The sequence below is a fragment of the Bos taurus genome, chromosome 10 (assembly GCF_002263795.3).
Source record: "Bos taurus isolate L1 Dominette 01449 registration number 42190680 breed Hereford chromosome 10, ARS-UCD2.0, whole genome shotgun sequence".
Lineage (NCBI taxonomy): Eukaryota > Metazoa > Chordata > Mammalia > Artiodactyla > Bovidae > Bos > Bos taurus.
In genome coordinates, this window is record NC_037337.1 from 60,306,084 (window position 1) to 60,322,969 (window position 16,886).

A 16,886-nucleotide genomic window follows, 5' to 3' on the forward strand; every position below is an offset into this window, starting at 1 on the left:
AGACTCTAATGCTGGGAGGGATTAGGGGCAGGAGGAGAAGGGGACGACAGAGTATGAGATGGCTGGATGGCATCACTGACTCGATGGACACGAGTCTGAGTGAACTCCGGGAGTTGGTGATGGACAGGGAGGCCTGGTGTGCTGCGATTCATGGGGTCGCAAGGAGTCGGACACGACTGAGTGACTGAACTGAACTGAACTGAACCCAAGAAGTCCCCATTGGGAACTCCAAACTGGGGACAACAGCAAGCATCAAAACTGAGGTGGGTAGGGCCTTAGGATGTCTCTTGTAAGTCTCCCTGCCTCCCCACTTTTGCTCTTAAACCTAAGGACAGTAACTTGTTGGTGGCCTCTTAAGGCATGGCATGAGCTTTCTTTCTTGCTTTTTTTTTCTTTTATCCATTCACTCGGCCACCTGTTCCTTTACTTACTAAATGTATATTTCACACAAAGCCAAGGCATTTGCTAAGCCCTGAGATACAGTGGTTAACAAGTCAGATCCAGGCCTTGCCTTCATAGCACTTATAGCCCTGGGGAGAAGACAGATTTGAACAAGGACTCATCCTCAGGCCTACCCATGATGTTGACACATGAACAAGTAGTCACTATGTACCAGGCACCATGCTAAGTCATTGCACATTTTATTTTATTAAATCCTTACAGCCCCAGGAGGAAGAGATTACTATTACTTCCAATTTATGGGCAAGGAAACAGAGACCCAGATAAATTGAATAAGTTCCCCAAGGTCACATGGTAAACTAAGTGGAAGAAGTAGAATATGAACCTAGGACTACTGGCAAAGCCTTACATGAAGTGAAGTGAAGTCGCTCAGTCGTGTCCGACTCTTTGCGATCCCATGGACTGTAGCCTACCAGGCTCCTCAGTCCATGGACTTTTCCAGGCAAGAGTACTGGAGTGGGTTGCCATTTTCTTCTCCAAAGCCTTAAATGAGAGGCTCTAAATTGCAAACAAAAAGTCATCATTGGAGAGTCAGGGGAATCAGCAAGACTGCTTAGCTCCTGATCAGGGTAAGATTTTAATTGAAGAATACTTTAAACCTGAAAGTACAAAATTAAATTCTGGAGATCGAGTCCATCCAGGACCCAGATGACATCACCATGTTTTTTAAAAGTAGCAAAGTTCTCAGTGATCTTGAATGTCAGGATCCCTGACAAGAGTTTATAAAAGAGTTGGCCAAACATAGAAACCAGTACACGCACGACGGAGTTGGGTTTTGGTAGGTAAATCCATTTATTTGAAAAGTTCTCATATAAATATTTTTATACATTTCAAACATCAGAAAAATTGATATGTAGTCTGTTGAATTGTATAAAAAATGATATATAACTTGGCCTAATATTATAAAAAGTATAAAAATAGAGTGGATCTTGATTTTTCATTTTGAAGTCTTTCAGGAATTGACAAGTTTTTATAAATAACTGGAAATAGTTTCAATTATACATTTGTAAACTGGTCAGTCTTATGCCTTGGGGAAAGCCCCGGATGTAAATTGTCCAAATGTGTTTAAGAATCTTTTGCATATTGTTACTGGACTAAGATCTGTTTTTTTGCAACAATGACAAGTTTACATATTTTGTATGACTGTTAATACTGAGTTGTGAAGCAGGGAAAGGTTGACTCTTTATTTAAGGAATCTTTGTGTATTTTTGTGGTCCTTTCTAAAGAAGAGCATGTGTGTAATTAAAACACAGAAAAACAAGCATCTCTTTTTGGTTAAAAAAAATCCAAACACACAGAAAGTCTTTGTTAGAATCTTGTGACTTTTTAAACTTGCCAGATCAGTTTCTCATTCACCTGGATAGAAGCACAGCTCAGTAGCAGAGCTGATGTGACTGTGTGAGACACAGAAGCCTTGTGAAGAAAATAACTTTTTTCTTTACTGCTGGTGTTGATGTGGCCATTATGGTGATGATGATGGGTAGCTGAGGCTTACGGTTGAAGAGTAATGAGGTTTTAGAAAATGGGAAGGTGACGTTTTTCTAAGAAAAAAATATTTATCACAATCATCAGGGCAACAGTAGAGGGCAGTCTTCTAAACTCTAATAAGCACTTGGCTAGAGCACTCTTGAACAGCAACAATGTTTAATTCAATAGCTAATTGTCTTCTAGAAGAGTTGCAGTGCAGATAATCAAGAAGCATTGCTAACAGTAATAATATCCATAAAGAAATAAAGTCAGGTACTCTGGGAAAATCTTGAAATATGGGACACTGAGTTCCATTTTCATGATAAACTATAGATTTCCACTCTACAGTGGAACACTTTAGTTTGAGAATGATAGTAGGTTGTTAATTAACTCACAATGCAGCTGACTAAATTTAGAATGCCAAGAGGGCTCAGAGTGAAATCTTGTAGATTTTGTTTGGTACGAGCCTCGAGTATTTCTGTGTGATTGCAAACTGGATGAACTGCTATCTGCTTTCACATCTATTTTTTTCAGAGAAGCAAACAACTGTGACTGACTAGTTTCATTATATTTATACTTCATAATTGACATGATTTTTCCCCCAGTTGTTTTATTGCTCATTAAAGATGATTTTGTTCTCTGTACACGTGTTCCGTGAATAACTATGTGAGAAGCAATGCTCTTTTTTCTAAACTGTTTTCTCATCCATTGTCAAACTGTTGCCTGCCACTTACTCTATGACTCAGTTAGCAAAGGGAAGCAGGGTCCTACAGTTTTTCTCTAATCCTTATTGTGCTTTATGGCAGGGATATATTTTTGCTTGCTTCTAATGTGCTTGAAGTTGCCAGTTTATTTTCAGTGTTCTCAGATCTATTTGTATCCCTTCAGAGTTAGGCCAACTTAAGTGGCCCACTGTGGTTAGACCATTAGGTCTTCCAATCCCCTTTATCATTGTTACCGTGGAAATATACCACCACTTCTTTCATTCATCTTAGATCTACTCAGATACCCACATCACCTTCCCATCTCTCTCTTGAAATCATCTTTCCATCCATCTCTCCAACAAATATTTATTAAGTTCCTATTACGTAGGTAGTATGATAGGTTATGGGGATACGGAAGTGAATACAGTGCTCCATTAAAAGGAACCTGTTTACCCCTTTCGGAAAGAGGAAGAAAAGACATTGGGAAGTTTGTGTTTTGTGCTAACAGGACTAAAAGAGGGAAGCTGAGCACTTCTAAAGATTAAAAAAAGTAGCTTGGCTTTGTTCATGCTACTTTATTTTCACTATGCCCTGTATTTAGTATGTACTTAAACCACTGGGCTCATACTCTTCCAGAATGACTGAATTGGTGCTGGGCCTCCAAAAACTGAGGCATAGCCCCTTGGCCTTACTGCCTGTTCCTGTCTAGAACCACACCCGTGGTGTCAGGCCAGAAATGGATGAGCCTTGGGGCCAGGGAGGAGCCAGCCAGCATGTTCAAGGCTATATTTGCTTCAATGTCAGTCTTTGCTTGCAACAATAAAAATGATCAAATGAGCCTGTTTTTTATATTCCTGTTGGCAGGAACTGTGTATCTTGTTGTTTTTGCCCAAAGCACATTTTTTTTTTTTTTTTTTTAATGGGCAAGTTTGAAGCTGGAGAAATTGAGTCTTGAATCTGGAATAAGCTTTAACGGTTGCTATGGACCCATTATTTTATTTAGGTTTTGCTGGTGATGCCTAGTTCAAGGTTCTGTAAAATTTGGGAATGTTAATTATTGGTCAACAAAAAAAGATGTTGAATTCTTAGAGTTTAGAAAAAGTCTCCTCTTCCACAATGGAGTTGTCTAAATAACTTGGGCCAGTTGAAATCAGTTTTCACTTACTTTTGAATATCTGTGATATGCTATAATAGGAGCAAATGAGGACTTAGCTATTCCTGTTCATATAAAAAGTGACTTTGTATGGATTTTTTAGCCTCATCCAAATCCTTCTGCCGGCACACTCACAGTTAGCAGTAGATGTCTGGGAAGAAGCCAGTGTGTGTCCCAGTTGGCGTGTTTTGGCAGCAATATTTCAGTGATTCTGGGGAAAGGTAGATGGGTTTGGAAAAGCAACCTGAGCCCTTAGAGTCTCTCATTCCTTTCAGGCTTTTGTTTGTTTTGTTTTTTCAAGCAAGGTCTATTAACTTTAGCAGTCTGGTTGGTTAGGAATGATCAGGCCATGTGAAAACTGGTTGCTGTCATCTAGGTTTGTTGTAGTGTTAGTTGCTCAGTCGTGTCCAACTTTGAGACCCTATGGACTATAGCCCATCAGGCTCCTCTGTCCATGGGATTCTCCAGGCAGAAATACTGGTGTGGGTAGCATTTCTTTCTGCAGGGGATTTTCCCAACCCAGGGATCAAACCCAGCTCTCCTGCATTGCAGGCAGATTCTTTACTGTATGAGCCACCAGAGAAGCTCCCATCACCTATGTCTGTGAGCTTTAAAAGGAAAACATATCATCCTGGGAAGGAAAGGAGTCAGGTAAGAAGTCTCTAAGTTCAGGAGGGTGTTTGATGGGGGTGTAAACAGTACAATATGGAAGTTCTGTAGGAAGTTCTGGTCTCTCTTCCCTTCAGTCAGTGCTAAAGACATACTTCCCTTGTTTATTTTTCCAAATGTTGCTTTCTATGTTGCAAAATACCCTTTTGGTTTCTGATTAAATAAATGTATCTTTATTGTTTTGGGGAGAGAATTTTATACACACTAATCTTACCCCTGGCTGGCTTGAATCTTGTTTTGATCTGTTCTCAGTTATCTTTTTCACTCCTTTCCTCTCTTTTCCTTCCTCTCTCCCTCTGTCCTTCAAATCTTTGTACTCAAAAAGTTAACCCCAACTATGTGCAATGCAAATGTACTTAAATCTAATAGATATACTTTGTGACAGAGTCCATGAAAGATTATTTCTGGTTTCTTTTTCTATCAAGAGAACCCTCATCCTAAAAATGTATTTTCTTATTGAAATAATTGAACAAATTGATTGGTTGATTTGGAATGGGCTTGGTATTAAAAAAAAAAAAAAACTAGAAACATCTTTCGGACAGTTTGGGGCAAGTTATATGTGCCTCTGAGAGTCCCCAGAACTCTGAATCTAATCAAGATAAGAAGCATGAAACAGCTGAAAGGAATCACATGCATTCTCAGGCACATGGGGCAAATACAAGGCCCAGGTTTCCTGGGGGTGGAGTATAGTAGGAACCCAAAATTCTGATTATGAGCCTAGAAAGACCCAATTAACTTTGGTTGTGAAACTAGAAGTATGCCATCTTAACCTGTGTGTAAGTTACATTAAATAATAATAAAAAAAAGATGAAATAAAAACTTTTAGGATCACCTCTGCTTTATCTTTCCAAAAATCATTTGTTTCAAACCAAAAGTAGAGATAAGTGATTGTTTTTTTGTTAATTTATTTTATTTTATTTTTTAACTTTATAATATTGTATTGGTTTTGCCATATATCAACATGAAAGTGATTGTTTTTAAAGGAAAAAACATCCCATGGCTCTTGGGGTTTCTATTCTTATTTGGACAGTGCAGAAAATCATGTTTCACAACATTTGTGCCCTGCCCCAGGTGATTTTTCCTAGCTTGACTTTGTGTGTGTGTGTGTGTGAGAACGGTATGGCAGTCTACTCCAGTATTCTTGCCTGGAGAATTTCATGGACAGAAGAGCCTGCCGGGCTACAGTCCATGGGGTTCACAGAGTTGGACACACCTGAGTGACTAACACTTTCACTTTTTCATATATATGACACTGGGCTGTTGAAAAGAGAAGGAAAATGAACTGTATATGAGAAGTAGGCTGCTAACGGTATTGCAGGCTTCTAAAGAGAGTTCCAGGTGAGGCATAAAGATGTTTGTTTCTTGTATTTTACAGGGATTGTTGTGTGTGAGGCGCCTAACAACAAGTTAGATAAATTCACCGGAGTTCTGTCTTGGAAGGGCAGCAAGCACTCCCTCAACAATGAGAAGATAATTCTGAGGGGCTGTGTCCTGAGAAATACCAGCTGGTGTTTTGGAATGGTTATTTTTGCAGGTACAGTGGACTTCCCAGGGTGCAGTGGGTGAACTCTTCCTGAGAACTGCATGGGCACAGTCTGTGGCTCTCCAGGTTGGATGAGCATGCCAAGTGCCCTTCTGAGTTGACTACAGAGTGTAGAGCACCAGGGTAAGACACCACTGCTCTGGAAACAGTGTGCCTGGCCCCACTCTGTAAGGAACCACTGACATCACGAACTTACTCTTGAGAGTGCATGGGCCTTGATTACTCAGATGCTAGATACCTAATGTTTATTTTCTTATTCTCTAACCCCATCTCAATCATCCCTATCATCATATGTATTAATCAGCCTGCCTTTAAAGTGGAGGACAAGCGTGAAAGAAAGTCCTGGCTCTGTTGTTGATTTTGTAGTTTGCCAATTTCAAGCAGTCCTTTAAGAAAAGCCTTGTTAGAGATCCTGCAGTCATTTCTGTGTATACTTCAGAGCTTCTTCTACTATCTCTCAGCAGGCCAGCAGCTTCTGGAAGGACTGTGCAGGCTGGAGGTGGGGGTAGGGCTTGAGGGAGGAAGGGGAGCATCTCTTACTCTTCCTGCTATTACTTTTCCTATCTCTAATTTATCTCTGGATGGCACCACCGACTCGATGGACATGAGTTTGAGTGAACTCTGGGAGTTGGTGATGGACAGGGAGGCCTGGGTGCTGCAATTCATGGGGTCGCTAAGAGTCAGACACGACTGAGCGACTGAACTGAACTGAATTTATCTCTAAAGGGCCCAAGGTGGCACTTTCTTGCCAAGGAAGCTTGCAGTAGCATCATTTCATAAAGCCTCTCAATTTTTACTCATGGCTTCAATTGCTAGCCCTTGACTTTTAAAAATCCTGTTTCTTGTGACACCAAATTAAGATGTGTTTTGGGCCCATTGACTATATGTGCAATCAAAATTGGAATGTTTTTCTTAACTGACTTTCTTCAGCAACAACAAAATGTTCATTAAAGTCTCAAAAGTGCTCCGAATCTAGAAAAATCCTTTGAATTCCTCCTAAATACTCTCAGCTGTGAGTGTTAGCAAGGCTCTCACTGTCGGGACATTGCCATTATAAGGACTTGAGAAATCCCTCGAAATGATGCAGTATATGTCATTTTATCTGGGAATGAATCTGGTTTCATCATGTTTTCATCAGATGCTTTTATTCTTTAGTCAGGGGAATAAACCCTTGATTATATATTTCCTTATTTTGCATCTTGTATTGAGAAAAAGCATGCTAGTCTTATACATTAACCTATCTTCCCACTTCAATTGTCACGCTTAATGAAGAGATTTCTTGAAGGTCTCTTTTATTTTTTTTTAAATAATTTTATTTATTTTTTATTGTTTTCTGGCTGTGCTGGGTGTTCACTGCTGCTTATTTTTCTCTAGTTGTGATGAGTGGGGATTATTCTCTAGTTTCTATGTGTGCAGGCTTCTCATTGCGATGGCTTCTCTTGTTGCAGAGCATGGGCTCTAGGGTGTGTGGACTTCAGTAGTTGTGGCTCCTGGGCTCTAGAGTGCGGACTCAGTACTCATGGTGCACAGGCATAGTTGCTCCACCACATGTGGGATCTTCCTGGATCAGGGATAGAACCTGTGTCTCCTTCATGGCAGGCAGATTCTTAACCACTGGACAACCAGGAAAGCCCTTCAAGGTCCTCTGATGGGAAAGACCACCTCAGTTTGTTCCCTGTCATTAGAGAAGTGGAAGTGCATCATCCTAGGAGTGGGCTGTAACCCAAAGTTTTGTTTGCATTTGTGTGATCTTGTTTGGAATGACTAATTCAGGACAGTGGTTCAGCTATAGCATGTTATGTTAGGACAGCTGGTGCGAGCCACGCAGGGGTCAGGTTTTCCTTCATCATGTTGGCTTTGTGTGGAAATGCTCCTCCATAGAAGAAAGTGGAGTGGTAAGTTGAACAGGTCCCCCTCCGAAACAGTATAACAGAAAGTTCACAGAATTTGGATTGGACGTATCTGGGTTCAGATTTGTTTGCCAGCTGAAGGATGTTAAACCGTGGTTACTTAAAAGTCCTAAGCTTTAGTTTTATCTGCTGTAATGTGGGAATGAGTACATTAGAGAGTCACTATAAAGGCTCAGAGAGGCAGTGCATATGGAAGAGAATGCCTCACAATTGCTATTTTCCTTCCTTCCCTGCTTCTCCCTTCTTCTGACATCAATTCAGAGTACACTATCTGCTCCATAGGCTGAGAGTTGGGATAATGTACTGCTCTTGGATCTTGGCAGGGAGAAATAGGGAATCACCCTCTTTTGTGATGTGATCTTAATGTTCACTGGCAGAGCATTTATTTATTATATATACTTATAAAGCAGAGCATGCCTATATTAACTTTCATCTAGGCACAAATATTAATAGAAAGCTTAATTAGAATAATTGCAGGCAGAGGAATGGTTGATTTTGTCAGTGCTAGAGTTGAACAAAGGAGTGTCTCAGCACCCTAAGTCTTGAGACATCTAACTTCGGGAACTAGGTCCATGTGAACGCCTAGATCTTATGAAAGTTATCTCAAACAAATTAACTATTCTTTCTGTATTAGTACTCTAGTTATACCTGCCCTTAAGGGTTGTGTAAGAAGTGTAGTTGACATAAACATGGTTTACTTTACAAATGTATAATTTATGAAGATTTTATAATATACATTAACAGCTAGGCCATGCCTCCCTGGAATGGCTTTTCTTTTAACTCATGACAGGAGAAAGTCCTGTTTCTAAGGGTAGAAGTCTTATCCATGTAAGGGGTCCATAGGAGTCAGTACCATCTTGGTGCATAGTAGGTTTTTGTGCTGGCTGTATTCCACTTGCCCCTGCAGATCTGCTGTCACCACTTCACACTCTTCTCTCTGCCCTGGGAGGCTGACCTGTATGGTTCACACTAATAGGTTTCCTTGAACTTTGGTCCTGTCTTTGGGGATCCCTGGGAAGAAATCAAAGGAACAAGACTGAGGTCATGGTATTTATTTCCCCAGCTGCCTCCCTTAAAGCTGGCTGGGTCCCTCAACATAAAGCCACCCTTCCTTTAGAAGCTGCAAACTTTACACAACTCTCTCCTTTAGGGTATAATAACCACCCCTCCCCTCATGTCTCCCTTCTAGGGTAGATGAAGAACATCTTGATTGCTAGGAAGTGCTTGGTTACTATGTTAACATTTTACTTCTCCTGTACCTCCTATACACCCACCAGTACTTTTGTAAAGAGTCTCTTTATAAATATACCTTCCTCTAATAATCCTTGTTCAGTGTGTCATCTATTTCCTGTTTGAACTCTGAATGAGTCATAGTCTTACATATTGATTGAGTCAGTGAGTTAATGAATTAATGGACTATTTCATATGGCTTTAAAAATCGTGGTTAAGAGCAAAAGCTTTAGAATTAGATGTATCTGGGTTCTAATTTTGGCTCTGATGCTTACAGGCCAAAAAATAAAAAATAAAAAAAAGGAAACCTCATGCAAGTTATTTAAATTCTTTAATCCTCAGTTTCATTGTTATTGACCTAAGGATAATAATACCTAATTTATTGGCTTGTTTTAAGCATTAGTGAGATAATAAGATGTGAAAAGCACATATAGATATTTCCTAAAACATTGTAGGTACTTAATAAATAAATTCATTCATTAAACAGTTACTTACTGGGTACCTGCTGTGTGGCAGGCACTATGCTACTTACTTTTTTGCAAGAATGTGACCAAGAAAAGTGTAGTCCCTTCACTCATGTGATTTGAGTCTGGTAGGAAAGAAAGGCATTACTCTTAAATCATTATAGTAATGAGTGTATAATATCAAACTGAGAAAAGTACTCTAAAGAAAAAGAACATGAACTCACAAGAGTGTATGGTGGAGGAACCTGAGGGGAAAGAACAAGCTAGCTAAAAGGCACACCACAGGCAAAGGCCCTGTGGTGGGAATGAGGCTGGGGAGGTGAAAAAAAAAAGGCAAAATTTAAGGCCAGTGTGGAACTTGGAAAACTTAGAGAATAGAAGTGTGCACGTGCCTAGAGACAGGGATAGAGGTTGGACCATCCAGGACCCTTATGGTCTGTATTCAGAATTTTGGTCTTTATCCTAAGAGCATTGAGAAGCCATTGTCAGTTTTTCATACAGATGATATGTGTATGTGTTAAACTGGAAAGTTTTGCTTTTGCCTGTAATATTTTTAAAGTTGGTCAATAGGATCCAGGAAAAAGTGTATACATAGGATGGTAGCAGATGCAGGAGACAAAGTTGCTAGGCTTTTCCTACATACAGTCCAGTTGAGAGGTGATGATACTTTGCATTAGAGTGGGAGTCATGGGATAGATTAGACTCTGAGGTTTCTCCCACCTTTCACAACTGAATGGAGAGTGGTACCATTCATTGAGATAAGGAACCCTGGAGAAAGAGCAGAAGCTAGGCTGGACAAGGGCCACTTGAGGGGCCTTAGAAACATCCAGGGGAAGATATCATATAGGCAATGAAATATATAAGTTTAGAGCTCAGAGGAGCGATCTGAGCTGAAGATACACATTTGGTCTATAGATGTTAACTGGAGCTATGATCTTAGATTTCTCAGGGAAGGTGGGTTGAGAAGGAAAAGAAGATGGCCTATACTTAATTTTTAAGAAGTCTCACTGTTTAATGATTGAGAATAAAGGAGTGAGCATAATGGAAAACAAAGAAACAGCTATCAAAGAGGTAGGAGGAATAGCAGAACACTGTAAAACAGAAGCTAAGGGAAGAGTGTATTTCAAAAGGATGAAATAGTCAACAGTGTCGAAGTCTGCTGAGAGGTCAAAGAAGGCATGGAGGATATAGATGACAATGCCGGATCTGTTTTGGTGGAGTGATTGGCTCAGAAACTAGCTTGAGAAATGAGTTGGAGACAAAGAATCAGAGGCTGAAGGGTAAAGAAAATTCTTTCAAAATCTTGACTATGAGGGGAAGAAGAGATGTGTGTCTCAACATCTGTGGCTATATTTAAATAAGTACTTAAGAACTCATTAAGCAGATTCTTTGCTAGTCTGTGTGTATGCCTAAGAAATGTAAATTTTTAGCACCAAACTGGTCTGTCAATTTTCAGCTTTTAGCAATCACAAACTTTATTTGCCCTTTGTGATCTTTACTAAAAGAAATGCTTCCCACCCTCAATGTCCAGATGATTTTAATAAACGATTCTGGGAAAAAGTGGGTGGTCTTTGCCCAGCATTGGCTGGGAAAAGGACACTGGGATACAATTTCTAACTCAAGACTGAATTGTTATGAGACCCCAGTCTTTACTCCAATTTGTCTTTTAAGTAAAGGAGTCTTTTAAGAATGTTCCCATTGTTTCTTGACTTCTAGAATGATGTATAATTTCATGTGTACCCCCTTTCTCTCCTTTCTCTCCTTCCCCCTCTCCTCCTCTATTAAGTGGGTACATGGATTGGTGGTAATTGTGGGAAGATGGTGTAGAGAGGGAAGACTAGGGAAATCAGATATAATTAAAATGTGATCACTTCTATTGAGCATCTTTGTTTATAAGGAATTTACTTAGCAATATAATCTAATAGTCTTTGTTAGTCATCTAATAATCTACCTCTAAAGCAGCTAATATTATTCTTAGAATTTCTTGAACAAGGCAGTTAGTAAATATTTAACATGGGGTTTAAAAGGATTACTTGAAATAAATCTCAACACCATATTTAAGACAATTCTTGCTCTTACAAAAATGCATATCATATAAACAGTGTGCAATACCCAATAAAGGTTTAAATTACTTGCTGTTGTGTTGTTTGGAGTTTCTCCATTAAAGCCACCAAAAATCTTTTTTGGGAAACACATCCAGCATTTGATTTTTTCCCCTAACTTTCCATTTTTGACTTCAGTGTTCTGAATTGTGTTTATTACTACATTCTTGTAAACATTTCCAAATCATTCCTCCATTTGATTGACTTTAATTGCTTCAAACTATAAGCACATCCATACATAGATTTTTGGAAAAAAGCATTTCTTAAACCTTTTAGCTACAAATTATGTCTGGATTTATCCTATTCTAAGGAGATCAATTCCCTTGCAGTTTCCAGGATTATTGTTAAAGATATCAGTTGAGAGTCAATTGTTTCATCATCAGTTCAATCGCTCAGTCGTGTCTGACGCTTTGACCCCCTGAACTGCAGCACTCCAGGCCTCCCTGTCCATCACCAACTCCTGGAGTTCACCCAAACTCATGTCCATTGAGTCGGTGATGCCATCCAACCATCTCATCCTGTCTTCCCCTTCTCCTCCTGCCCTCAGTCTTCCCCAGCATCAGGGTCTTTTCAAATGAGGCAACCCTTCGCATGAGGTGGCCAAAGTATTGGAGTTTCTTCAGCTTCAACATCAGTCCTTCCAATGAACACTCAGGACTGATCTCCTTTAGAATGGACTGGTTGGATCTCTTTGCAGTCCAAGGGACTCTCAAGAGTCTTCTCCAACACCACAGTTCAAAAGCATCAATTCTTTGGCACTCAGCTTTATTTATAGTCCAACTCTCACATCCATACATGACTACTGGGAAAACCATAGCTTTGATTAGACAGACCTTTGTTGACAAAGTAATGTCTCTGCTTTTTAACATGCTGTCTAGGTTGGTTATAACTTTCCTTCCAAGGAGTAAGCATCTTTTAATTTCATGGCTGCAGTCACTATCTGCAGTGATTTTGGAGCCCCCAAAAATAAAGTCAGCAACTGTTTCCACATCTGTTTGCCATAAAGTGATGGGACTGGATGCCATGATCTTAGTTTTCTGAATGTTGAGCTTTAAGCCAACTTTTTCACTCTCCACTTTCACTTTCATCAAGAGGCTTTTTAGTTCCTCTTCACTTTCTGCCATAAGGGTGGTGTCATCTGCATATCTGAGGTTATTGATATTTCTCCCGGCAATCTTGATTCCAGCTTGTGCTTCTTCCAGCCCAGCGTTTCTCATGATGTACTCTGCATATTAGTTAAATAAACAGGGTGACAGTATACAGCTTTGATGAACTCCTTTTCCTACTTGGAACCAGTCTGCTGTTCCATGTCCAGTTCTAACTGTTGCTTCCTGACCTGCATACAGGTTTCTCAAGAGACAGGTCAGGTGGTCTGGTATTCCCATCTCTTTCAGAATTTTCCAGGTTCTTGTGATCCACACAGTCAAAGGCTTTGGCATAGTCAATAAAACAGAAATAGATGTTTTTCTGGAACTCTCGTGCTTTTTCGATGATCTAATGGATGTTGGCAATTTGATCTCTGGTTCCTCTGCCTTTTCTAAAACCAACTTGAACATCTGGAAGTTCGTGGTTCATGTATTGCTGAAGCTTGGCTTGGAGAATTTTGAGCATTTCTTTACCAGCGTATGAGATGAGTGCAGTTGTGTGGTGGTTTGAGCATTCTTTGGCATTGCCTTTCTCTGGGATTGGAATGAAAACTGACCTTTTCCAGTCCTGTGGCCACTGCTGAGTTTTCCAAATTTGCTCACATATTGAGGTCAGCACTTTCACAGCATCATCTTTTAGGATTTGAAATAGCTCAACTGGAATTCCATCATCATAAACAACTTAAGAATCCTACTCTTAATAAAACTCAAATTATTTTGGAAAAACGTTATTTTCCTTTCAGGAACGTTTGATATTCTTAGGAATTAATAATAATAATACATAATCTAATCATTTCAAAGTTATTTTTCTTTCCTTTTTTCTTTTGCAGGTCCTGACACTAAACTAATGCAGAACAGTGGTAAGACAAAGTTTAAGAGGACAAGCATTGATAGACTGATGAATACTCTAGTACTATGGGTAAGTTATTATAACAAAATTAGGCAATATCACAATCATTATCTGAATATGTTTCTTACATTCTGATGAGATTTCTTTCAGAAATCTTCATTCTTCTTGTGGAATTTGTATTTGGAGATTTTGCATTTGGGGCCTTGTTACCTCCAAAATGTCTGCTTCGCTAATACTGATCGAGTATTTGCAAATGTAGGAGTTGGCTAAAAATTTTGAGGTTGCTTTCTACTTTTTTTTTGAATCTCAAAAGCAACCTGAAAATTTTTAGTGTATGTCCTGCAGTATTTTAACTAACCCTTATCTTTCTTGTTGACTTCAAGGAATCATTGTGTAGCTAGATCTGTAGCCAAGAGACTTGACTAGTCTGAGAAGGTCTTTTATTACTGATGTTTTCTTCCTTTTGCTTTTGTGCCTTGGGTTACCATATAATTTTTCATTTACCAGGATGCTTTTGAAGGTGAAAGAAGGGAATACTGTTAATATTACAGCTGGACAGTAGATTAAACTGGAACTGACTAGAGCAAGTCAGGACATCTTCTTGTACTTCTTGTGCTTCTGTGTGTGTGTGTGTGTGTGTGTGTATGTGTGTGCGCGCACCCACGCGCTCAGTCGTGTCCGACTCTTTGTGAGCCCATGGACTGTAGCCCTCCAGGCTCCTCTGTACATGGAATTTTCCAGGCAAGAATACTGGAGTGGATTGCCATTTCCTACTGCAGTGGATCTTCCCGACCCAGGTAGGGAACCCATGTCTCTTGCGTCTCCTGCATTGGCAGCAGATCCTTTACCACTGCGTCACCTGGGAAGCCCTTAATCTTTGGAAGCCACTTAAACACATGCATACCTCAGAAATAGAGGATGTGAAGTTATTAGCTTTGTGGCCATAAACAAGTTATATAACCTGTCTGTTTTTTGTTTTTTGCCTGTAAAGTGTGAATGTTTTTTCCTATCTCAGAAAGTTAATGGGAGAATTAAGTGAGAAAATGTATATGTAAAATATTTAGCCAAGTTCCCAAGGTAAGCATATTACATTTTACTCATATGATTAGTGATACTTAGATGAGCTTTGTATAACTTGATTTTCAAATAACAATTGGAATTAGAAGTGTAATTGCCTTGTGTTGATATGACTAGTTGGGATTCAAGTTAACCTTAACTGGACTTCTATACTCATTTCAGATTTTTGGATTTCTGATATGCTTGGGAACTATTCTTGCGATTGGAAATTCAATCTGGGAGAATCAAGTTGGGAACCAATTCAGAACTTTCCTCTTTTGGAATGAAGGAGAGAAGAACTCTGTATTCTCAGGATTCTTAACATTCTGGTCATATATTATTATCCTTAATACAGTGGTACCCATTTCATTATATGTGAGGTAAGATGAGAGTTTGTTCTTTGAAACCATTTTGTCAAAAGCCTGTGTTCTATGTAATCATTTTTGTTTGTCTTAAAATTACAGCAGTGAGATAGAAGTCTCTAACTGCTCATGATCTGCCACATCTGTTACAAATGAGGCAACTAAGCTGTTTAATCTGCTTAAGTTTCACATTTTCAAATTAACAATAGATGCATTTTATTTTCTTCTTGATTTGATTTGGTTTCTTAGGAATGTTTTCCTCTGGAATACATGGACTACCGTGTAGTCTCATGCAACCTAATGAATTAGAATTGGGTTGATGTTGGGAAAGAAACAGAAAAATATTTGGGGGGATCTATTGAGATGATGCCTTCTTGGTACTAGTCTGGCTCCAGATACCAGGATTTAGACCTTGTGCTACCACTTCCTAGTTCCATAACCTTGAGCAAGTTACTTTACTTCCTGGTACCTCAGTGTCCTCGTTTTATACATGGAGAAAGTAATAGTTCTACTTTAAAAGGTAGTATAGAGAGTAAGCAAACCTATAATGCTCTTAGACAAATGCCTGACACATTATAAGAGATCAGTGAATATTAATTATTTCTATTTTTATTAGTAACTATCAGTGAATATATGAAGGAGTTGAAATATGGTTGGTTGTTGGTGCTTATTCATTGTTGAAAAAGAAGTTTGGCTTATTACTCCCTCTACAACTTGATTTGTCATTTCTAGATTTGGTCCTATAAACTAGGGCTAAAATGGTCTGCCTGTCTATCTATACATAAGCACTCTGTGAGTGTGTGTGTTTATGTATGTGCTTGATAAAAGTTACAAGTTGGCCCTAGAATCTGTACCTGAGACAATTTTGATCCTAATCCTGCCAAGACTGAGGCGGACAATCCCAAAGACACTGGAGCCAAGATGAGACGTGGTTGTTTGACATTCCTCATCACCAGTATTTTAACAATACACAAAATCACCAGCTCTAAATCTCTACTAATTTTTATGAGCTTCTTTTTCTCTCTTTCCAAAATCCTCGCTCTGATGAAGCTGGGGAAGTTTAATGCACAAAATCCACCCTTATTTTGGATAGCAGTCAGGAAACTGAAATGTCAAGTTGTGGGAAATTGACTTGAAATAGTGGCATGTGGCCACAACACCACAAATTACTTTGGGCCTTCTGGAACTGTGGTCAGAGCAGGCTCTATTTAAAATGTATCCTACTGGCTTGTCTTTGATTCTGAGGACCTCTCATGCTTGTATCCAATTATGAAGTCTGTAGTAAATCTTGCTCTTTGCCAGAGGAGCTATGGTCAGCTTTTATAGCTTTCCTTTTATGTGGAAATGAACAATAGACGCTCAGAGTGACTTACCATCTGCACATGAGCAGTTTCATGTGTCCTCACAAAGGAAGTATATTCCGTATATACTCTTTCTTTGAAGTGTATTGGTATTTTTCATTTTATGATTTCTAATATTGTTTTTTAAAGACCAAGATTCCCAGGTCCTTTTTCCTTCTAATGTGTTCCCTGCCGTGGCAGAAAGAAAACCTGTTTGGAATAGTCCAAGTTCACATTCTGATATTTTTGCCACTAATAGCTGTGTGACCTTGGAGAAAGTACTTGGCTTCTCTGTGCCCTAGTTTGCCTAGGAAATACTTGCTGTAAAACGGGAGGATTAAAATAATTGACTTCTGAGTTACTTTCTGCTCCAAATAATATCACCTTACCTCTAGACAATTAATGTAAAATAGACATTTGTATTTTACATAA

At 39.2% G+C, this 16,886-nt stretch overlaps 1 protein-coding gene across 8 annotated transcripts in view; it reads left to right on the forward strand.

The window, feature by feature from the left end:
* Positions 1–16,886, forward strand: part of ATP8B4 (ATPase phospholipid transporting 8B4 (putative)) — a 342,280-nt gene that overhangs the window by 216,003 nt on the left and 109,391 nt on the right. For all 8 annotated transcript variants that reach the window (XM_010809391.4, XM_010809390.4, XM_015473206.3 and 5 more), the window contains 3 exons: positions 5,828–5,986; positions 13,677–13,765; positions 14,936–15,132. In XM_010809391.4, the coding sequence (XP_010807693.1) occupies positions 5,828–5,986; positions 13,677–13,765; positions 14,936–15,132 (445 nt within the window). The remainder of the gene's footprint in view (positions 1–5,827; positions 5,987–13,676; positions 13,766–14,935; positions 15,133–16,886) is intronic.